Below are 23,924 nucleotides of genomic sequence, written 5' to 3'. Positions count from 1 at the left end.
GTAAGGAGCCTGCCTTGCCTGCGCTAGCCTAGGATGGACCGGGTTCGATCCCCCGGCGTCCCATATGGTCCCCCAAGAAGCCAGGAGCAACTTCTGAGCATAGCCAGGAGTAACCCCTGAGCGTCACAGGGTGTTAAAAAAAAAAAAAAAATAAACTGTCCTGGGCCCGGAGAGATAGCACAGCGGAGTTTGCCTTGCAAGCAGCCGATCCAGGTCCAAAGGTGGTTGGTTCGAATCCCGGTGTCCCATATGGTCCCTCGTGCCTGCCAGGAGCTATTTCTGAGCAGACAGCCAGGAGTAACCCCTGAGCACCGCCGGGTGTGACCCAAAAACAAACAAAACAAAACAAAAAATAAACTGTCCTAGTAGATGTGCAATGGAATTTTTTGTTTTGCTTTGTTTTGTTTTGGGGTCACACCCAGCAGTGCTCAGAGGTTACTCCTGACTATGCTCAGAAATCACTCCTGGCAGGCTTGGGGGACCATATGGGATGCTGGGATTTGAACCACTGACCTTCTGCATGCAAGGCAAACAACTTATCTCCATCCTATCTCGCCGGCCCTGTGAAATGGAATCTTACTCATTTAATTTCAGTCCTTTATTCTAGTGACATTGAACATTTTCCTTGATTTTTATCATTTTGCTTGATTGATAAAAATCTATCTTCTAAATGTCTTGTCATTTATCTTCTAAATGTCTGTTCTTTATTAAGTATATAATTTGTTTCTCTATCCTATGGTTTGGCACTACACTGTGTTGTGTTCTTTGATATATAAATTTGTTTTATCTATTTTGTTATCTGCTTTTACTGCCATATCTAAAAAAGTCGACAAATTGTTATGTGGCTTTCTCTTTTCTTCCCTCCCTTTTTCTCTCCACTTAGCTCCCTTCCACAGTGGAACCACATGGGTTGGGAGTGGGGAGAATCAAACTCAGTCGGTCAAGTGAAAGGCAAGCACCTTACCTGCTGTGTTCTGTACCCCTCTCTCACCTTCCTTGACCCTGTTTTCTTTTAAGAGCTTTAAATTTTCAGGGCCAATGAGATGATAGTACTGCAGCTAGAGCACTTGCATTGTAAGCAACCGATCTGGGTGGCGTTCCAGATTCCAGAGCACTGAAATACTGTTTCCAGGGGCTAGAACACACAGCAGTAAGGCATTTGCCTTGCATGCAGCTGACCCAGGACTGACCTGGCTTGATTTCTGCCATCCCATATGGTCCCCCTAATTTGCCAGGAGCAATTTTTTTCTTTTTCTCTCTCTCTCCTTTTTTTTTTTTTTTGGTTTTTGGGCCACACCCAGCGGTGCTCAGGGGTTACTCCTGGCTATCTACTCAGAAATAGCTCCTGACAGGCACAGGGGACCATATGGGACACCGGGATTCGAACCAACCACCTTTGGTCCTGGATCGGCTGCTTGTAAGGCAAACGCCGCTGTGCTATCTCTCCGGCCCCCCCCCCTTTTTTTTTTCCCTCTTTTTTGGCCACACCTGGTGATGCTCAGGGCTTACTTCTGGCTATGCGCTCAGAAATCGCTCCTGGCTTGTGGGACCATATGGGATGCCAAGGGATTCAACCAAGGTCCATTCTGGGTCAACCACATGCAAGGCTATACCCTATCTATCACTGCACTTTTGTTCTGGCCCCACCTGGAGCAATTTCTGAGCACAGAGCCAGGAGTGACTCCTGAGCATCACTGGGTGTGGTCCCAACACCAATCAATCAATAAACTGTTTATTTTTTGTTTGTTTTATTTTGTTTTGTTTTGTTTTTGATTTTTGGGTCACACCCGGCAGTACTCAGGGGTTACTCTTGGCTCTATGCTCAGAAATCACTCCTGGCAGGCTCAGGGGACCATATGGGATGCCGAGATTCTAACCACCGTCATTCTACATGCAAGACAACCGCCTTACCTCTATGCTATCTCTTCAGCCCCTCAATAAATTACTTTAAAGATAAAAAAGAAATATTGTTTCCCCTGAGTCCCTTGGCAATGGTCCCCAAGCATAGCCAGGACTAAGTCCCTGAAAACAGTGTGTTGTAGCCCCAAAAATGAAGTATTATTTTTATGTTATTTGGAAGGCCTCCCAAGAAGGGAGATCCTAAGGGGATCATCTTAGGCCACTCTGGTGATACTCTGGCTGAATATCTGGCTGGATAGTACAGTGCTGATGAATTATGATGTGACCCAATAATACTTGAGCCCACCAAGGAACCTTGGCAGTGTTGGAAGCCATTATAGTATTATGTTCCTGGCCCCAAAGTTGAAATGTTTTATTGATAAGAAACACTTGAAGGTGGGGCAGGAGTGATAAGAACAGCATTAGGGGGCCCGGAGAGATAGCACAGCGGCGTTTGCCTTGCAAGCAGCGGATCCAGGACCAAAAGGTGGTTGGTTCGAATCCCGGTGTCCCATATGGTCCCCCGTGCCTGCCAGGAGCTATTTCTGAGCAGACAGCCAGGAGTAACCCCTGAGCACTGCTGGGTGTGGCCCAAAAACAAAAAACAAAAAACAAACAAACAAAAAAAGAACAGCATTAGGGTGTTTGCTTTGTACATGGCCAACACGAGATAGACCTGGGTTCAATTCCCAGCATCTCATATGGTCCCCCCTGAGCGCTCCTGAGTCTGGCCCCCAAACCAAAACCAAAAAAAAAAAAAAACTCCACCCTCAAAAAAAAACTTGAAGGAAAACCACAATAACCTTCTAATAAGTTCATTTTTTGTTTGTTTTTTGGGCCGCCTACCTGATGATGCACAGGGGTTATGCCTCATTCTGCTTTAAGTAATTACTCCTGGTGAGGCTTGTGGGGAGGGACCATATGGGGTACCCAGGATCAAACTTGTATTGGTCAGGTACAAAACAAACACCTACACACAGTACTATTATTTTAGCCCCTTAGATTCTCGTATGCATGCTCCCATTCATAAAGAGAATACGGAGGGTAGAGGAATAGGTATATATATCTTGCAAGTAGCTAACCTTTGGTTCTATCCCTGGTACCACATATGTTCTCCCAAGCACTGCAAAGAGTGACCCATGAATAGAAAAGCCAGGAGTAAGGCCTAAGCATTGCCAGGTGTGGTTCCAAAACAACAAAAACAGTATGTTCTATTTTTGAGTTACTCCTGGATCTGTGCTCAGCAGGGTGGAGGACTTATGGGATGCTGGGGGCATATACACAGCTGCAGGGCCTCTGGTTCGATTGTGGCATCTGCGTTTGTGGGCTTGGTTATAGCTGCCAAATTTTCCTGGATGAAGGAAGATATATAGGGGAAGGTGCTAGCACTTGCTCCAAAGAAAGCCCTGGTGATATCAGCCCAGCAACCTGCATACCTCAAAGTGTGGTCAGATTGGTGTCTCTTCCCCACCCCACCCCCAATCAGAGAGATTCGGTGATAAGTAGGCCATCAGGGAAAGTGATTTTGGGTGATGAAGGCAGGGTGGGGGGTTGGCCCAACTCATTCTGACAGGGCCAGCTTTATGCTGTGTGGTCTAGTGTAGCCTTAATTATTCACAGCTCGGTTTACATTTCTTTTGAAAAAAGTGCTTTTATGGATCTGGCCTAGTTTGAACATGGCAACTACATTTCTGGGAAACCTTTTGATAATCATTTCAATTTCCTCAATAGTAATAGGTCTATTCAGATATTTTATATTCAGCCTTGTGAGGTTATAGGAGTCTAAGAATTTAACTATTATACATAGGTTTTCTTGTGGCATAGATTCTTAGAATAATATGATTACCCTTTCATTTGTAGTTTCTATTTTGACAACCCCCCCTTTTATTTCTGATTTGGTTTGCTTTGGTTTTCTTGTGAAAGAGACTTGTGAGTCTTGTCTTATTAGTGGTTTATCAATCTTATTTTTTTCAAAGAACCAACTTTTGATTTTATTAAATCTTTTGGATTTTTTTGGATAATTCATTAATTTCTGCTTAAAGGGTCTTTTGGGGGAAGGGGTTGGGTCACACCTAGCGGCGCTCAGGGGTTACTTCTGGCTTTGCACTCAGAAATCACTCCTGGCAGGCTTAAGGACCATATGCTGGAGATCAAACCAGGTCTGTCCAGGGCTGGCCTTATGTAAGGCAAACATTTTACTGCTGTGCTATCGCTCCGGTCCTTCTGCTTAAACTTTTATTTTTTTTCCAGCCTGCCTGCCTTCAGTTTATTTTGTTGGTCACTTTTCGAACTTTAAAGCTGTGCCATTAATTGTTGCTATTTTAGGTCTTTTCTTCCTTCCTGATGAATGCCTGCAAAACTATAAATTTTTTTCTTAATACTGCTTTTGCTGTGTCCCACAACTTCTGGTAGTTTGAGTCCTCATTCTCATTTATTTTCAGGAATCTTTGGTTTCTTCACTGCCCTACTTGGTACTTCAGTAGTTAGCTGTTTTGGCAGGTATTACAGTATATATTTTTTCTTTTTATTTTATTGAAACCATTGTGATTTACTAAGTCCTTCATAGTTGGGTTTCAGACAAACAATAAATCACGGCAGTTTGACCAACTTCCCTCTACAAATATTTCCAGAGTGCATCCATACCCCTGTCTGGTGTTATTTCTATGTTTCTATTTGCTATTCAGTTCTGTTTTCAGTGTATCATGGTCTGAGGAGATAATTGATACAATTTCTGTCCTCTTTTTATGGAGGCATGTTTTGTGGTCCAACATATAGTCTGTCTTGGAGAGTGTTCCATGTACACTGGAGAAGAGTGTGTTTGTCCCACCAAGTTAGTTACATCTTTATATTTGTAATTCAACTTCATTTCAGTATATCATTTCTCTCTCTCTCCTCTCTTTCCCCTCTCCTCCCCTCCCCTCTTCCTCTTTTCCCCCTCTTTCATTCACACTCAGCTGTGCTCAGGGTTGCTCCTGACTCTACGCTCTTGGCAGGCTCGGGGGAACCACATGGGATGCTGGGATTTGAACCACCGTCCTTCTGCATGCAAGGCAAATGCCCTACCTTCATGCTATCTTTGACCCCTCAGTTTTGTTACTTCTATTTGTAGTTTTTCTATGTCTATTCTCATATCCCACTTAAGCCTTTTTTTTTTTTTTTTTTTTGGTTTTTGGTTTTCGGTAACCCGGCGGCACTCAGGGGTTACTCCTGGCTCTATGCCCAGAAATCGCTCCTGGCAGGCACAGGGGACCATATGGGATGCCGATATTTCAACCACCGTCCTTCTGCATGAAAGGCTAATGCCTTATCTCCATGCTATCTCTCTGGCCTCCCACTTGAGTCTTATTTGCTGTCTGTTCCATGGTTGTTTTTCATTTCGTTGAATGTCATCAACAGTTTGCTTTGAAGTCCTTGTCAGGAGGCTATATAGGTAGACCCATTAATCTTAACATTAGTGTTTGTCTAAATTTATTTTTACCATAACAAAATATTTTTCCTTGTTATGCCTTGCTATGCCTTCTGTAGTTACATAATAGCTGGCTTTTCACCTAAAGTTGATGTTTTTCTCTTCTTTGCTGTGTATTCCTTCATGTTGGTTTGAATATGTTACTTTCTTTACCATTTCTCTTCCTTTTGTTTGGATGTAAGATTGTTGGGAGGGGATTATACACATGCATGATTGTAATGTTTATCAGTTTGGTGTGGTGCGCATAGTGGTGAGTATTCCATTTCAGTTTATAGTGCTTTATAAGTGTTACTCTCTTTCCCAGACTTTGCTATTTAGGTGTCCCATGGTCCTTTCCTTGTAGTACTTGGCCAACTGGGCCATATGATTTGATGTTAGGGCCTGGTGATGTCATGCTGCTGGATCCAGTAGCATTGGGCCAGCAGGGCTATACTTAGTGGGATTCTATGGTGTCAGGGATCACTCTTGGTGCAAGGCAAGTACCCATGATCTGTATTTCCTCATCTTCATTCTTTGTTATATATGATAGTACTGTCATTATTTTAATACTCTTTTTTTCAAGAACATTTATATATCTTTTTAATTAGATTAGCTTTACAGGCATCTTGAGAGCTCTTTCATAATGAAAACACTGCTTTTCAAATTACATGACTTTATAGGCAGTATCTGTATAAGAATCCTGGAATTCTTTTCCTGCTGTTGGTAAAGGTCTGTATTTTACAACTGGTTAATGTATGGAAGAGAAATGGTATATCTTTAAACTAGATTTTAAATTTCATAGGCCACAAGTAATTGTAAATTTTGTTCTAAATAAAATCCTACTTTGACAAGATCACACATGAAATGAACAAATTGTAAATGAATTTTGTTAGATATTGGTCTGGGAATACTTCTGAAGCAACTCCACTTTTTTTTTTTTTTTTTAACTTTTTCTTATCTAGTTACACACTAAGACTTTGAAGATTTTTTAAATACATATATTCTGAGACCAGAACCTGGTTATTTCTCCAGTAGCCCTCTGTCTTCCTTTTTTTCTTAGAGAATAAAGATAGCTTATAATATATTAGTATATATTATAATATATAGCATATAATATAGAATATATATTCATATGTAATATATAATATATAATAAAAGATAGTTCAAGTAAAGTATAGGTAGTATTTTTTGGTCGTCATTCTTCCAGACGTCCTTTGAGTAGATGGAATATAAATATATGCACACTCACAAAGTATACTTAATAATCTAAGTATTTTTTTCCTTTCTGGTTTTTGAGCCACACCCTGTGATTCTCAGGGTTTACACCTGGTTTTGTGCTCAGGTATTGAATCCTGGTTGGCCATGTACTATCTCCAGCCCTGACCTATTTAGAGCTATGATAAACCCTAGTCGGGGCCGGAGCGGTGGCACAAGCAGTAAGGCATCTGCCTTGCCCGTACTAGCCTAGGACAGACCTCGGTTCAATCCCCCAGTGTCCCATATAGTCCCCCAAGCCAGGAGCGATTTCTGAGTGCAAAGCCAGGAGTAACCCTGAGCGTCACCAAGTGTGGCCCCAAAACAAATAAACAACAAAATATAAACCCTAATACAAGCCAGTTTTTCCACTTTACATATTTTGCATCACTTTATTTACTGTATCTTCAATCTGGCTCCTTAACTATTTGTTTCATCTTCATGACAAAATCAGCTTTTAGTCTACACTGACTAATGCACTCTTTGAATTATCCAGAAGGTTTATTTTTTGTCCACCCTTTTTAATATGTTAGTTTATTTTTTTTGGGGGGGGGTCACACCCAGTAGTGCTCAGGGGCTACTCCTGGCTCAATGCTCAGAAATCGCGCCTAGTAGGTTCGGGGGACACATGGGATGCTGGAACTCAAACCACCATCCTTCTGCATGCAAGGCAAATGCCCTACCGCTGTGCTATCTCTCCGGCCCCTTTGATTTGTTAGTTTTAAAGCATGCCAACTGTGTAAGTATTTTACCCAATAATTCACCAGGGATATAGAGAAGGTTGTTGATCACATTGAGGACATTCTAGGAGAATAGGCAATAGAACATGAAGAAAATTAAATAAACTTGGTAAGAACACAGCAGGAATGATTCGTTATAGGGATTTAAACACCTTTTTCGTGGGCATTGGAAAAGAGTATAGTGGATTGGTCACTTGCATTGCATGCAGCTAACCCTGCTTTGCTCCCTGGCATCCCATATGGTTTCCCAAGTTACCAGGAGTAATTCCTGAATGCAGAACCAGTAGTAATCCTTATGCATTGCTGGGTGTCATCCCCACCCCCCCCCCCCCGCCCCCACCACCCCAAGTAGCTGATAGGTAAAATAGCTGATAGGTTCTGGAGAGATAGCACAGTGGTAAGGCTTTGCCTTGTATGTGGCTGTCCCAGGACGGACCCGGTTTGATTCCTGGTATCCCATATGATCCCCTGAGCCTGCCAGGAGTAACCCCCAAGCACTGCCAGGTGTGGCCTCTTCATAGCTGATAGTGTCCTTAGGCTTCCTTTTGGGTATGCTCCATGGAGCATGCAGTATTTGTCATGTAACCTCAGCCTCCATTATGCAAATCATGTGTAAAAGCCCATTGAGCTATCTCATGGACCATCAAGCCATTTTCCCTTTTCTTTGGCTACACCCAGTGGTGCTCAAGGTTTCTTAGGAATTAGGTTCTTGGCTCTTGGAATTATTTCTGGCTGGCTGGGGGTGGGCTGCAATGGGTTGTGAGGAGAGGTGGAAGAACTGATTGATACTGGTGTTGACTGCATGCAAGGCAGTTTGCCCTACTTACTGTAGAAGTGTTCCAGACCTGCATCATCCCCACTTTTGATCAATAGCTACTGTTTTCTCTGCATGTGACTTTTTGCAGTTGTTATTTATGTATTAATGCATTTAGACATTCTAAGATCAAATCTTAGATCTATAAATAAACTTAGATTGATTTTATCTAACTGTATTGCTTTTAATTTGTTAACTAGTTTGTATTACCACCCTAACCTTCAGTAATTGGAAGGTAGTAATTTACCTGGAACATTGGCTTTCTTAATTTTCCTAATTAAACCATCTTTGGGTCATGGATTGGATCATGGCCTGGGCCATGAACCATATTTTTTTTTTGTCAGCTTAGTTTCAGTTCTCAAATATGTAAACTTAATGTGATTTAATAGGGAACTGAAATGTATGCTGATATCTTTTATCTGATTTCCAAAGGAACATCCTGGACTTACTTTTTTTTTTTTTTTTTGGGTCACACCCAGCACCACTCCTGGCTCTATGCTCAGAAATCACCCCTGGCAGGCACAGAGGACCATATGGGATGCCAGGATTCGAACCACCGTCCTTTCTGCATAAAAGGCAAATGCCTTACCTCCATGCTATCTCTCCGGGCCCCCACTGGACTTACATTTTGTTTCCCTTTTGTCTTAATATTTTTCTGGATAAAAGGCTTTTGGGCAGCTGAATTAATTTACTGGTTTAAGTAATGACTAAGCTATATTAGAAAGATAATATTACATAAAATTGCTTTATGGTTGATTAATGTATAGAGTTCAGTTTCATAAAATGAACTTCTAGTTTGTCAATTATTTATTTATTTATTTATTTGGGGGGGGGGGGTTGAGTCACACCGGGCGGTGCTCAGGGGTTACTCCTGGCTCTACGCTCAGAAATCACTCCTGGTAGGCTCAGGGGACCATATGGGATGCCAGGATTTGAACCACCATCCTTCTGCATGCAAGGCACATGCCTTACCTCCATGCTATGTCTCCGACCCCTAGTTTGCAATTTATTTTATTTTTTTTTTATTTTTTTTTATTTTTTTTTTTTTTTGGTTTTTGGGCCACACCCGGTGACGCTCAGAGGTTACTCCTGGCTATGCACTCAGAAGTCACTCCTGGCTTGGGGGACCATATGGGACACCGGGGGATCGAACCACGGTCGGTCCAAGGCTAGCGCAGGTAAGGCAGGCACCTTACCTCCAGCGCCATCACCCGGCCCTAGTTTGCAATTTAAAAACAGAATCTTAGCAATTAAAAAGGCTTTATAGAACATAAGTCCTACCTCCCACCCAAGAATGGATGTTCCTTCTACGGAATCTTTAGCAAACTTGGTGCAGCTTATTTTTATTTTTGGCTAACCCAGTTGTTCTCAGGGCTTTCTTCTGACTGTTCAGAGATCACTCCTGGATGGCAGTGCTTGTGGACCACATGGAATGCTGGGAAACAAAATTGGGTTGGCACTGAAGTGGCTTTTTTGTTTGTTTTGTTTTTGGGTTACTCCCGGCAGTGCTCAGGGCTCATTCCTGGTAGTGCTTGGGGGATAATGTGGGATGCTGGAGATTGAATGTTAGTCAGCTATGTGTAAGGCAAACACCGTGCCCCCCTGTGCTATCACTCCAGTTCCTGAAGTGGCTTATTTTTTATTTTTTATTTTTTTTGGTTTTTGGGCACACCCGTTTGACGCTCAGGGGTAACTCTTGGCTATGTGCTCAGAAATCACCCCTGGCTTGGGGGGCCCATATGGGACGCTGGGGGATCGAACTGCGGTCCATCCTGCGCTAGCGCTTGCAAGGCAGACACCTTACCTCTAGCGCCACCTTCCCGGCCCCTGAAGTGGCTTATTTTTATGCCAGATGGTTTTTACCTTGGTTCTGTATCTGGAGATTGACTACCTATGCTGGGATATAGTCATCAAATGAACATTATATATGATTCAAAATTTTTTTTACTAGAAACCTGGGAGGTAAGATGGAAATGAGCCAGATTAGCCCCTTGGTTGCTGGTTGGGAGTATTGGTTAAAATGTAGAAGTAAAGGGTACTAGTTCCTAGGATGGTGATCCCAAAAGTTGTTGACACTGAACATTTTTTTTTTGTTTGTTTGTTTTTTTGGGCCATACCTAGTGGTACTCAGGTTACTCTTGGCTCTGTGCTCAGAAATTACTTCTGGCAGGCTCTGGAGATCATGTAGGATGCTGGGAATCAAATTCAGGTTGGCCATGTGCAATGTAAATGCCCTACTCTGCTCTGCTATCGCTTGAGCCCTGGCCATACTTATTTTGATTGAGCCTGAAAGGAGATCTGCTTTGCTTGATTTTTTTTTTTTTCTTCCTTCGGCTCACAAGCTGTGCTCAGCAGGTCCAGAGTTCCTATTGGCTGTTACCAACCAAACCAAGCCTAGGGCCTAAGAATTTTTTTTGTTTTTGTTTTTGGACCACACCCGGCAGTGCTCAGGGGTTACTCCTGGCTGTCTGCTCAGAAATAGCTCCTGGCAGGTACCATATGGGACACTGGGATTCGAACCAACCACCTTTGGTCCAGGATTGGCTGCTTGCAAGGCAAACGCCGCTTGTGCTATCTCTCTGGGCCCAGGGCCTAAGAATTTTATACTGTGGGGCCAGGCGGTGACGCTAGAGGTAAGGTGCCTGCCTTGCCTGCGCTAGCCTTGGATGGACCGCGGTTCGATCCCCTGGTGTCCCATATGGTCCCAGGACACTGATGTTAGGAATTTCCTAGGCCTCCCTTAGTTATGTCTCCAGGGCTGCACTCTGGCTTGCTTGGGAATCGATGTGGTACCAGAGATTAAACTGGGTTTAGCTTCATTGAAGGCATGACACTTAATCCCTGTAATTACCTCATGTAATAGTTCTATTTGGGTTCTGATTTTGCTCTGCATTATAAGGCTATTTTCAGAGTAATATAAGGGGAGGGGTTTGCTCTTTACAGTGTTTTGAAGACCTGTAATAGTAGGGAATTGAACTTTTCTGCATTGGGGCTTTCCAGCCCTTTGAGGTATGTATTTTCCTGGGGATATTTTATTTTTTTGCTTTTTGGGTCACACCCAGTAATGCTTGGGTTATTCCTGGCTATGTGTTCAGAAATCGCTCCTGGCTTGCGGGACCATATGAAATGCTGGGGATTGAACCAAGGTCCGTCCTCGGTTAGCACATTCAAGACAAATGCCCTACCACTTGCGCCACCGCTCTGACCCCTGGGGACACATTTTTTTTTTTTGGGTCACACCCAGCAGTGTTCAGGGGGTTACTCCAGGCTCTACGCTCAGAAATAGCTCCTGGCAGGCTCTGGGGACCATATGGGATGCTGGGATTTGAACCACCAGTCTTCTGCATGCAAGGCAAATGCCCTGCCTCCATGCTATCTCTCCGGCCCCCTGAGGACATAATTTTTGTTTGTTTGGGCCACACCTGGCGGTGCTTATTTCTGGCTTAGCATTCAGAGATCTCTGCTGACATTGCTTGGGCTCATATTGGGGTTCTCTGGATAGAAGCTGGGTAGCAGCCATGCAAAGCAAGCACCTTAACTGCTATATGATCTCTCCTGAATTGTTTTTAATGTCATTGTTTACGAATTTTGTTGGCTGTAGTTTTGTAATTCTATTTTATTTTTGGGGAAGGCACACCCAGTGATGCTCAGGGGTTACTCCTGGCTATGCGCACAGAAATCACTCCTGGCTTGGGAGACCATATGGGATGCTGGGATTCAAACCAATGACCTTCTGCATGAAAGGCAAACACCTTACTTCCATGCTGTCTCTCCAGCCCCGTAATTCTATTTCTATGGATTGATCTTTCTCATAGGTTTTTCTTGTTTCTTTATATCTTAGGACTTAGGGGATAGTGGGTTTGGGCCTCCTTGTATGGGGGGAACCAGATGGGATAATGGATATTGAGTCGGTGACTGCCTTATCCACTGTATTATCTGTATCCCCAAATTGGATACCAGTCAAACGGAATTTTAGTTTTTTATTTAAAGGTCATATTTGATTTTAGGTGTTTAAAGTTTAGCTAGAGAGAATCCTTTAGGGAATGTTTCCCTCTGTTCCATTCTATCCTTGTTCCCTTCCCAGTATATTACCTAAATCTCTTTAGTTACAATATTTTCCACTGTGGCTAATGGGAGCATGACATTGTTCAACCTCAAGAAATTAGTTTGTCTATAGTTTCTCTCCTGCCTTCCTCCTTCCTTCCCTTTCTCCCCCTGCCTGCTTTTATGACATTCTCTCTCTCTCTCTCTCTCTCTCTCTCTCTCTCTCTCTCTCTCTCTCTCTCTCTCTCCTCTCTCTCCCTCCCTCCCCTCCCCTCCCCTCCCCTCCCCTCCCCTCCCCTCCCCTCCCCTCCCCTCCCCTCTCCTCCTCCTCCTCCTCCTCTCCTCTCCTCTCCTCTCCTCTCCTCTCCTCTCCTCTCCCCCTCCCCTCCCCTCCCCCTCCCCTCCCCTCCTCTCCTGTCCCCTCCTCTCCTCTCCCCTCCCCTCCCCTCCCCTCCCCTCCCCCACCCCTCCCCTCTCCTCTCCTCTCCTCTCTTCTCCTCTCCTCTCCCTCCCCCCTCCCCCTGACTCACTCTCTCCCTCCCTCTCCTCATTCCTCCTTTTTTTGGCCACACCCAGCTGCACTCCTGACTGGCAGGCTTGGGGGACCACCAAGGATCAAGCCCAGGTTGGCCACCTGCAGGGCAAATGCCCTACCACTGTGCTCTATCACTCTGTTTCCCTTCTACCTCTTTCTCTTTCTCTCTCTCCTCTCTGCTCTCTTCTCTTAGACACTGTAGCTTACAATTTTGGTACTGAAGGGTTATCATGCATATTTTATGTCCTTTTAACACCCAGTTCTTGTCCAGAGTGATCATTGTCATTGGATCCCTTCTCTGTCCCAGCTGTGCTCTTCTATTTGTGGTAGGTTTCCTAGCATGTATTGGGCCTCCTGGTCTTTATCTCTGTTGTCTTGGTTATTATTATCATATATATATATTTTTTGGGGGGGTCACACCTGACAGCACTCGGGTTACTTCTGGCTCTGTGCTCAGAAATCATTCCTGGCAGGCATGGGGGCGGGGACCATATGGGATGCCAAAATTCCAACCACCATTGGTCCTGTGTCGGCCGCTTGCAAGGCAAACACCCTACTTCTGCACAATCTCTTTGGCCCCTACCATACTTTGTTTTTAATATCCCACAAATGAATATGTTCAGTCTATCTGACTCATTTTGCTCAGCATTATACTTTTCACATTCTCTCACTTATAGGCAAGTTTCACGATTTCATTTTTCCTAACAGCTGAATAGTTTTCCATTTACTCACTCATCCATTCTTGGGCACTTGGATTGATTCCTGATTCTGGCTATTGTAAGTAGTACTGCAACAAGCATAGGAGTGCTGATGGCTTTTCTGCATTGTATTTTGGGGCTCCTGGGGTATATAGTCCAGAAGTACTGCTGGATCAGCCTTTCCTTTTTAATTTATATTTGGATACCTGAGCTGTCCTGTCCCATCTCTTCTCCTGCCTCCTGCTCACCCACCAAGGACTCATCATCTTATCTTTATGAAGAGGGACATGAATGAGACAGTACATCATATGTGAAGCTGTGCTTTGCTACTGGGCTGAATCCGAATCACTGGTCCTTCATTACACAGTTTGGAATTAGATGTATCCTGATTTGGCTAGTGGAGCTACAAGCACCTTCTTTTGATTCATCAACACGCCCTATCACATTATGTGCACCTCTTATTTTCTTATGTACACAGTGTTACAAATTGATCTTGTTCTTAACTTAGTTCCATCCCTTTCTAACTTACTGAGATTTAACTTATTCCTATTAATAGATAGGTATTTTCATATGTACACATTTTTGTACATGCATATGAACATGGGTTCATAACTATCAGTTCATTCCTATATGTTTTTTTCTTGGTATTAACCTTAATTCTTTTTTTGGGCGGGGTGGTGGTGTCCACACCCAGCAGCTCTCAGGGGTTACTCCTGGCTCTATGCTAAGAAATTGCTCCTGGCAGGTTTGGGGGACCATATGGGATGCTGGGATTCGAACCACTGTCCTTCTGCAAGGCAAATGCACTACCTCCATGTTATCTCTCCAGTCCCTAACCTTAACTCTTAAAATCAATACAATTACATAAACCTGTAATATAGCTAAAATAGTTACACAGCAAGATGGCAAATCACAGTGTCTAAAAGGGAGAGAGAGAGAGAGATGTCTGTCACAGGCAAGTAGGGAAGAGGGCAGGAGGGAAACTAAGGTCATTAGTAGTGAGAAATGTGCACTGGTGAAGGATGTTGTACACTATATGACTGAAAATCATGAACAACTTTGTAACTGAAAAAAAAACATATTAAGGACAACATGTAGGGGCCAGAGAGATAACATGGAGGTAGGGCATTTGCCTTGTATGCAGAAGGATGGTGGTTCCAATCCTGCCATCCCATATGGTCCCCCGAGCCTGCCAGGATTGATTTCTGAGCATAGAGTCAGGATATGACCCAAAAAAAGAACAGCACTGTAAAACCATGGTATTTAAATAAAATAATTAATAGATCAGAAATGCTGTTGTGGGTCCGGAGAGATAGCACATCGGCATTTGCCTTGCAAGCAGCCGATCCAGGACCTAAGGTGATTGGTTCGAATCCCGGTGTCCCATATGGTCCCCCTTGCCTGCCAGGAGCTATTTCTGAGCAGACAGCCAGGAGTAACCCATGAGCACCGCTGGGTGTGACCCAAAAACCAAAAACCAAAAACCAAAAACCAAAAAAAAAAAAAAAAAAAAAAAAAAAAGAAATGCTGTTATCTTGTTATAAAAAGAATGTGTTTGCATAAAACATAAATGGGTGTATGATTGTGGGCCAGAGACACAGCACAGAGTTAGGGCGTTTGCCTTGCATTCAGAGACAGGAGGAATCCCTGATCGCCACCCGGTGTGATCCAAAAACAAAAAGAAAAGAAAAAGGTATGTTTGCAATTCTTCACCTACCTATGACTAAGATATTATCAAGCAGTGTCTATAATTTACATGGATTGATTTTATCTGCCTGTCTCTTGGTCTTGGTGTCTTCCATTAAGTTCGATAGTCATTTGAAATTTGATTCCTTTTTTTTTTTTTTTTTTTTTTTGGTTTTTGGTTTTTAGTTTTTGGGCCACAATCGGTGACACTCGGGTTACTTCTGGCTGTGTGCTCAGAAATTTCTCCTGGCTTGGGGGATCGTATGGGATGCCGGAGTCAGAGCCTAGGTCCGTCCTGGGTCAGCCTCATGCAGGGCAAAACACCACACCACTGTGCCATCACTCTGGCTCAAAGTCATTTGAAATTTGAGATTTGTTTTGCTTACATTTTACTATTTCTCTTTTTCTCTCTTTTAATTTGTGGTTCATTTTTGTGCTTAGGGCTTACTCCTGCTCTTAATAACTTTGCTCTCAGTGGCTCTTGTCAGGATTCAGGGAGCCATTTGGGGTGTCAGGATTCAAATTTAGTTTGGCCACATGCAAGCCAAGCACCCTACCCCCACTACATTATCTCTGCTCTTTGTTTTTGTTTTACTTTTTGGATTATACCCAGCTGTGCTCAGGGCTTAGTTCTTACTATTTGAGCAGGAAACTGGGAATGTTTTGGGAACAGTTTGTGGTGCTAGTGAAGGAAACGGGGTTAACTCTGTTGCAAGGTAAGCTTACATCTTATCATACACACATAATACATTAACTTGCTTTGTTTTTTTCTCACACATACACTTCTTCTCTACTTACATTTACTGATATCTTTTCCTTAAACTTTAGATACATTTGATGACTGTTGGGCCATAACCCTCAGTAATTAGGGTCTGGTGATGTTTGGGAACTGTATGTGATGCTGGGATTTGAGCTGGGATTGTGCGTGCAAGGAAAGCACCTCACCCCCTGTATTACCTTTCCCATACCCAATCCCAGCTGACTCTGGGTCAGCCGTATGCAAGACAAACCTGCCTGCTGTGCTGTCACTGACCCTCTGCTCTGGTTTTTTATTGTTTGCTTTTCTACTACTAACTGGTTTATTATTTGTTTTTTCTTCTCCCCCCCCTTTCCCTCGCAAGGTAGTAGTTAGTTGTTTTGGTGCTACCCTTTGTGCTATTGCTCTGGTCCCCAATTTCAAATTTTTTTTAGTGCCAGAAAGTTTTGAAGTTAATGTAGTATGTGCTTTGTATGTAAACAACTCCTGTTAGGGGCCAGAGAGATAGCATGGAGGTAAGGCATTTGCCTTGGGTGCAGAAGGTCAGTGGTTCGAATCCCTGCCTCCCATATGGTCCCCTGAGCCTGCCAGGAGTGATTTCTGAGCATAGAGCCAGGAGTAACCCCTGAGCCCCCGGGTGTGACCCAAAAACCAACCAACCAAACAAACAAAACCTCCTGTTGTCCCCTCTTGTGCTGCAGCATTGTTTTGTGTGGCCTTGAAGGCCTGATCACTGCTGGGTGTGATCCCTGGGACCACAGCAGCAGACATCCTAGGAGCTCTAATTGAATTGCCTGCCTTGTTGATTTGTAATCACAGCATATAGCCCCTCGTCTCTCTGAGCACTGCTTGGAGTTCCCCCAAATATTATGAAAAAACATTTATTTTTTTTGTTTTTGGCCACACCCAGTGATGCTCAGTGGTTACTCCTGGCTGTGTGCTCAGAAATTGCTCCTGGCTTGGGGGACCATATGGGACGCTGGGGTGGTCAAACCTTGGTCCATCCTAGATTAGCACGTGCAAGGCAAATTGCCAGAGTGGGAGTAGGCCCTACAGCTTGTGTCACCGCTCTGGCCACTTTGTAACTTTTTTTTTGGGGGGGGGTCCACACCCGTTTGCTCAGGGGGTTACTCTTGGCTAAGCACTCAGAAATTGCCCCTGGCTTTGGGGGACCATATGGGACACCGGGGGATCGAACCATGGTCCTTCCTTGGCTATCACTTGCAAGGCAGACACCTTACCTCAAGCGTCACCTCACCGGCCCCCTTTTTTTGATTTTTATATATAATTGCTCTGGCCCCAATAAAATACTTAAAAAAATTTTTTTTCTTTAGACTTGAAATCTAGGTCATAGTATTAGGGCACATGATTGCCATATGGAGGCCTGAAATCAGTTCCTGAACACAGTTTTCCTGAACACAGTTGGAATTGAGCAACACTAGATTGCCAGGCCTGAATAGTGAACAGTCTATTCACATACCCTCTCGAAATGTAAGGTTTACTGACTTTGAAAAAAAAAGTATTTGGGTTTTTCTTTTTAGAAAATCCAGGTTAAGGATCCTGAAATGCAGCTCAGTGATAAGTGAACACTTGCCTTGCACGTGTCATGCTTTGAGTTTGATCCATATCACCACAAAACATATATATTTTTAAGATTAGTTTCATTGGGTTGGACCAGTGGCGCTAGTGGTAAGGTGTCTCTGCCTTGCAAGCGCTAACCTCAGACAGACCTCAGTTCTATCCCCCGACGTCCCAAATGGTTTCCCCAAGCCAGGAGCGATTTCTGAGTGCATAGCCAGGAGTAACCCCTGAGCGTCACTGGGAGTGGCTCAAAAATCCAAAAGAAAAGTAGTTTCCAGATCCCCATCATCCAGTACACCCACAGTTATACATGGCAGTACTTCGCTTTTTTAGATTCCTTTTATAGATCATGCTGATTAAATTACTGGTGAGAATGTGATTTTGTTCTCATGATCTTGTGTGGGTATGACTGGATGAATTCTAATTAACTTACTATTTTTGTCCTCATTTAGTACATAGTCTTCTTTAAAACTAAAATTTGGCATTTTTTGTTTTTAAATATTCTTTTGGCTTAAAAGTCATTTCACTTGTTTTCTTTTAGGAGTCAGCTCAGTGAAGGAAAGCATGATGTTATTTAATTTTACCTTTTCATGAAGCAGTTCTTTTTTGGGATGGTCTGGGGGAAGAGGGCTTACCCAGTGGTGCAGTGGAGTCATTACTGGGTCTCTGGTCCAGAGTGAACCTTGATAGTACTTGGAAACCATGTGTGGCACTGGGGATTCAAACTGGGATCAGTCCATGCAGGATAAGTGCCTACTCTCTTCTCTGACCCCTCATGAAGAAATTCTTTGCTCTGATTATTATTTAAATAAGTCTGATAAAATGATAGCTATAAATTTTGTTAGAACCATTATTTTTTGTTTGTTTTTGGGTCACACTTGCCAATGCTCAGGGGTCACTCCTGGCTCTACACTCAGAAATCGCTCCTGGCAGGCTCAGGGGACCATATGGAATGTCCGGATTCGAACCACTGTCCTTCTGCATGCAAGGCAACGCCCTGCCTCCATGCATCTCTCTGATCTCAAAACCAAGCTCTGATCCCTAGCTCTGGGATCAGGATTTGCTCCTGGAGTACTCAGGGAACCAGATACGATGTCAGGGATTGAACCTGGATCATCCTCATGCAAGACAAGTGCTCTCCCCTCTGCCCCTCTGTACTCTTGCTCCTCTGGCCCTTAAAACCTTATTTTTTTCTCTCCACAGAAACTAGATTGTTTAATGAGTAAATGTTCCATATGTCTGTGGCTGGCATATTTTAACCTTTTTTTCTGAGGATGGGGGAAGGCTGTGGTTTGAGTAACATCTACATCCATCCAGCAGCATTCAGGCCTGACTCTTTTTTTTTTTTTTTTTTTTTGGGCCACACCCGGCGGTGCTCAGGGGTTATTCCTGGCTGTCTGCTCAGAAATAGCTCCTGGCAGGCACAGGGGACCATATGGGACACCAGGATTCGAACCAATCACCTTTGCTCCTGCATTGGCTGCTTGCAAGGCAACACGGCTGTGCTATCTCTCCAGGCCCCAGGCCTGACTTTTTTTTTTTTTTTTTTGGTTTTTGGTTTTTGGGTTACTCCTGACTGTCTGCTCAGAAATAGCTCCTGGCAGGCACGGGGGACCATATGGGCCACCGGGATTCGAACCAACCACCTTTGGTCCTGGATCAACCGCTGTGCTATCTCTCCGGGCCCCCAGGCCTGACTCTTAGGAATCATTCTGGCTCTGGCAGTTTCTTTTTCTTAGCTATGTTATATTATTAAACTTGAGGTTCTTTTTTTTGTGGTTGGGGGGGAGTGTTTGGATCACAGCCGACAGTGCTCAGGGGTTACTCTTGGCTCTACACTCAGAAATCGCTCTTGGCAGGCTGGGGGGGGACCATATGGGATGCCGGGATTCAAACCACCCACCGTCCTTCTGCATGCAAGGCAAATGCCATTCCTCCTTGCTATTTCTCTGGTCCCTAAACTTGAGGTTCTTGTTTATAAAGTTTGTAGAATTTAGTTTTTTGGGTTTTTTTTTTGTTTGTTTGTTTGTTTTTGGGCCACACCCGCCAGCACTCAGGGATTACTCCTGGCTCTATGCTCAGAAATCGCTCCTATGGGATTTGAACCACCATCCATCTGCATGCAAGACAAATGCTCTACCTCCATGCTATATCTCTCCAGCCCCAAGTTTGTAGAATTTAATAGGCAAATATGAGTATACTAAATCTGAAATGTTAGGTAATTCCACATGTTAAATTTCATTATTTTGTTGCCTATATAAATAATGCCAGGTTATTTCAATACAGTTATCTATAACCAGGACTAAATTTTGAATTATATATATATATATATATTTTTTTTTTTTTTGTTTTTGTTTTTGTTTTTGTTTTTGGTTTTTGGGTCACATCCAGTGACACTCAAGGGTTACTCCTGGCTCTGCTCAGAAATTGCTCCTGGGCCCGGAGAGATAGCACAGCGGTATTTGCCTTGCAAGCAGCCAAACCAGGACCTAATGTGGTTGGTTCAAATCCCGGTGTCCCATATGGTCCCCCGTTGCCTGCCAGGAGCTATTTCTGAGCAGACAGCCAGGAGTAACCCCTGAGCATCACCAGGTGTGGTCCAAAAAAAGGCAAAAAAAAAAAAGAAAAAGAAAAAAAAAAAAAAGAAATTGCTCCTGGCAGGCTTGGGGGACCATATGGGATGCTGGGATTCGTCCTGAATCCCATCCGTCCTGAACTGGCTGTGTGCACGGCAAAAGCCGTACGTTATCACTGTGCTGTCTCTCTGTCCCTAAATTTTAAATTATATTTGTTTAGTGGTGCCACACCTTATGTTGTTCAGTGGGCTGTTCCTTGTTGAGGATCCCCTCTGTGTAATGGGAGGGAATTGAGATAGAGTTGTGCCTACTGCAGCTGAATGTATAGCAAGTTCCTTATGTCCTATACAATCTCTCCAGCCCTACCAAGACTTTTTTTTTTAATATTTTTTAAGTTTATTTAAAGGAAATATATCACATATATTGATCATAATACATTTGTTACAGGAAGGACAAAAGCAAAGTTATTTTTAAAAAAAGTAAACTGAGATGGAAGAGAAAGAAAACGTTCAGTAGCAAGTATATATATATATATATTTTTTTTTTTTTTTTTTTTTGGTTTTTGGGTCACACCTGGCAGTGCTCAGGGGTTATTCCTGGCTCCAGGCTCAGAAATTGCTCCTGGCAGGCACAGGGGACCATATGGGGCGCCGGGATTCGAACCGATGACCTCCTGCATGAAAGGCAAACGCCTTACCTCCATGCTATCTCTCCGGCCCCCCAGCAAGTATATTTTTTAAAATCATTGAATTGAATCACCAATTAATTTATTAAAGACCTTAGCAGATGGTTTAATAAGCTTTTTTTTTTTTTTCTTTTTTTTGGTTTTTGGGCCGCACCCAGCGGTGCTCAGGGGTTACTCCTGGCTGTCTGCTCAGAAATAGCTCCTGGCCAGGCACGGGGGACCATATGGGACACTGGAATTCACCAACCACCTTTGGTCCTGAATCTGCTACTTGCAAGGCAAACGCTGCTATGCTATCTCTCCTGGCCTGCTTTTCTTCTTTTTTTAAGGTTAAGAGTTAAAGAAGTACAGCTAGAACAGTGTTACAGTGGCACTGATCAAGACTTTAAAAAGCCAAGTATTTAAGAATAAGAGCTTGAGTTTTCTATATTCTTCTCAAAGTCGGCTGTCTTCCTGCCATTATGATTTTACATTGAATATTGTGTTAAATAATATGTAACGTATGCAAACTGTATTTTCATGAAATTTGATAACTTTGTGATACTCAAGTCATGATGCTCAGGAAACCTCCGGCCTCCTCCATACAAAGAAAGTACACACTGGTTCCAGATCTTTGAAAACTTGACAGTACTTATGGTTTAAATAATTTCATTTGCATTAATAGGGATAGACATGTAACAGTTGTCATTAGTTACTTGTTTTGATTGCTAGGAGCTTGGGGAGGGGGGTGAATCAATATGAAAATGAAAGATATGTTGAAATAACCTGAATTAGTTAAATTAGTACAAACCCTGAAAAGAGGGACTGGAGATAGATACTAGAGCAAGTAAGGAGCTTGCTTTGCATGTGGCTGATCCGGGTTTGATTCCTAAGCTTACCAAGAATGATTCCTGCACAGCAAGGAACACACTGAAATAGCTAAGTGTCACTCCAAAATAAAACACTACCCTGGCAAGAGGTTAATTTCTCCTCTTGGTTGGTAAAAGTTGCTCTGAGCAGTAGTTTTCAGTTGATTGTGGGTAAATATGAAAAAATTAAAAACTGCCGACCAGGGCCGGAGAGGATAGCACAGTGGTAGCGTGTTTGCCTTGCACGCAGCCGATCCAGGACTGACAGTGGTTTGAATCTCTGCATTTCATATGGTCCCCTTGCCTGCCAGGAGTGATTTCTGAGCTCACAGCCAGAAGTAACCCCTGAGCACTGCTGGTGTGACCCCCCCCCCCCCAAAAAAAAAAAAAAACAGAAAGGAGAAAAACTGGCAACCAGGAGCACTGATTATCAGCTATGCATGCCATCCATTGTATAATTCCATGTCTGTACTGAATATGGAAATATGGTAGGAATGTGAGACAGTTATTCATCCTGCTCTGTCTAGGATGTTTGTTAATGTACTTAAGCAATTATTTTCAAAAGAATACAAAGTAAGATTAAAGCAGCTTATCTTTTCTCTGTTTTTTTAGTCTCCCACAAAAGCTGTATATAACGCCAGACATTGGAATCATCCTGACTCAGAAGAACTACCTGCACCAACAATAGTCAAACCTCAGAGTGTCACAGTAAGTGAATTGTACCTTTTATTTTATGTTTAATAAATTAAAGTTAGTTAATGGCTATCTTTATAATTTGAGCCTCTCTTATTTATTTCTTTGGGGGAAGGACGGCAGCCACACCAGTGGTGTTCAGGCATTGTTCCTGGCTTTTGGCTCATAGTTTACTCCTGGCAGGCTGGGGTACCTCCTAGGGATTGAACCCGGATTGGCCACATGCAAGGCAAATAGCATATATGCTATACTTCATTCAGGTCCTCTCTGATTTTTCTATTGAACAGTTTATTGTGTGCCTTTTGTTTTTGTTATTTGTTGGGTCACAACTGGTAGCACTCAGGAGTTACTCCTGGTTCTGCACTCAAGCTGCTCCTGGCAGGCTCGGGGGACCTTATGGGATGGTGGGACTCCCAACTGGTGTCTTTCCAGGGTTAGCCACATGCAAAGCAAACATCCCTACTGCTGTGCTGTCACTGTGGCCCCTATTTTGGAAATTTTGAGGCTTGTTCACAGAATAACAAATTTGTAAATTGGTAGCTTCTTATTCTTGACTCACATTTTTTGGGGGGAGATGTCACGCCCAGCAGTGCTCAGTGGTTGCTCCTGACTCTGCACTCAGAAATTGCTCCTGCAGGCACGAGGGACCATATTGGATGTCAGAATTCAAACCATCATCCGATGGGTCAACTGCATGCAAGGCATATGCCCTACCACTGTGCTCTGGCTCTATGACCCACATTTTATGGACTTTCATAGTATTTAATATTTAGATACATACCTCCTGATCTTTTTGGAGAATAATTCCTTTGAATAGCACTCCTTTTCTGTGTTAATTATTAAACTATCTATACTATATTTACATACTACATAGATCTTAAGTATTTTTTGTTTGTTTGTTTGTTTGTTTTTGAGCCACACCATTTGATGCTCAGGGGTTACTCCTGACTAAACGCTCAGAAATTGCCCCTGGCTTGGGGGGATCATATGGGTCGCGGGGATCAAACCATGGTTAGCGCTTGCAAGGCAGTCACCTTACCTATAACGCCACCTCACTGGCCTCCTTAAGTGGTTTTTGAGTGGAAATATACTTCTTTTTTTTTTTTTTTTTGCCACACCTGGCAGCACTCAGGGTTTACTCCTGGCTCTATGGAATTTTAATTTTTTCTTTTATTATTCTTTTTTTTTTTTTTTTTTTTTTTTTTTTTTTTTTTTTGTAGTTTTGGGTCACACCTGGCAGCACTCGGGTTACTCCTGGCTCTACATTCAGAAATTGCTCCTGGCAGGCTCGGGGGACCATATGGGATGTTGGGATTTAAACCACCATCCTTCTGCATGCAAGGCAAATGCCCTACCTTATGCTATCTCTCCAGCCCCTATTGATTTTTTGTTTGTTTGTTTGTTTGTTTTGTTTTGTTGGGGGGGGGCACACCTGATGGTGCTCAGGGGTTACTCTTGGCTGTCTGCTCAGAAATAGCTCCTGGCAGGCACAGGGGACCATATGGGACACTGGGATTCGAACCAACCACCTTTGGTCCTGGATCAGCTGCTTGCAAGGCAAAACGCCGCTGTGCTATCTCTCTGGGCCCCCTATTCTTGATTTTTGGACCAGACCCAGCAATGCTTAGGGGTCAGTCCTGGCAGTGCTGGGGGACCCTTTGGGATGCCT

General features: G+C 43.3%; 1 protein-coding gene across 1 annotated transcript in view; it reads left to right on the top strand.

Annotated features, from left to right (window-relative positions):
- Positions 1-23,924, top strand: part of WAPL (WAPL cohesin release factor) — an 82,002-nt gene that overhangs the window by 22,926 nt on the left and 35,152 nt on the right. The window contains exon 4 of the mRNA XM_049790642.1: positions 22,175-22,270. Coding sequence (XP_049646599.1) covers positions 22,175-22,270 — 96 coding nt within the window. The remainder of the gene's footprint in view (positions 1-22,174; positions 22,271-23,924) is intronic.

Source organism: Suncus etruscus, chromosome 17 (genome assembly GCF_024139225.1).
Source record: "Suncus etruscus isolate mSunEtr1 chromosome 17, mSunEtr1.pri.cur, whole genome shotgun sequence".
NCBI classification, from domain to species: Eukaryota; Metazoa; Chordata; class Mammalia; order Eulipotyphla; family Soricidae; genus Suncus; species Suncus etruscus.
This window is presented reverse-complemented; position numbering and strand designations above follow the sequence as displayed.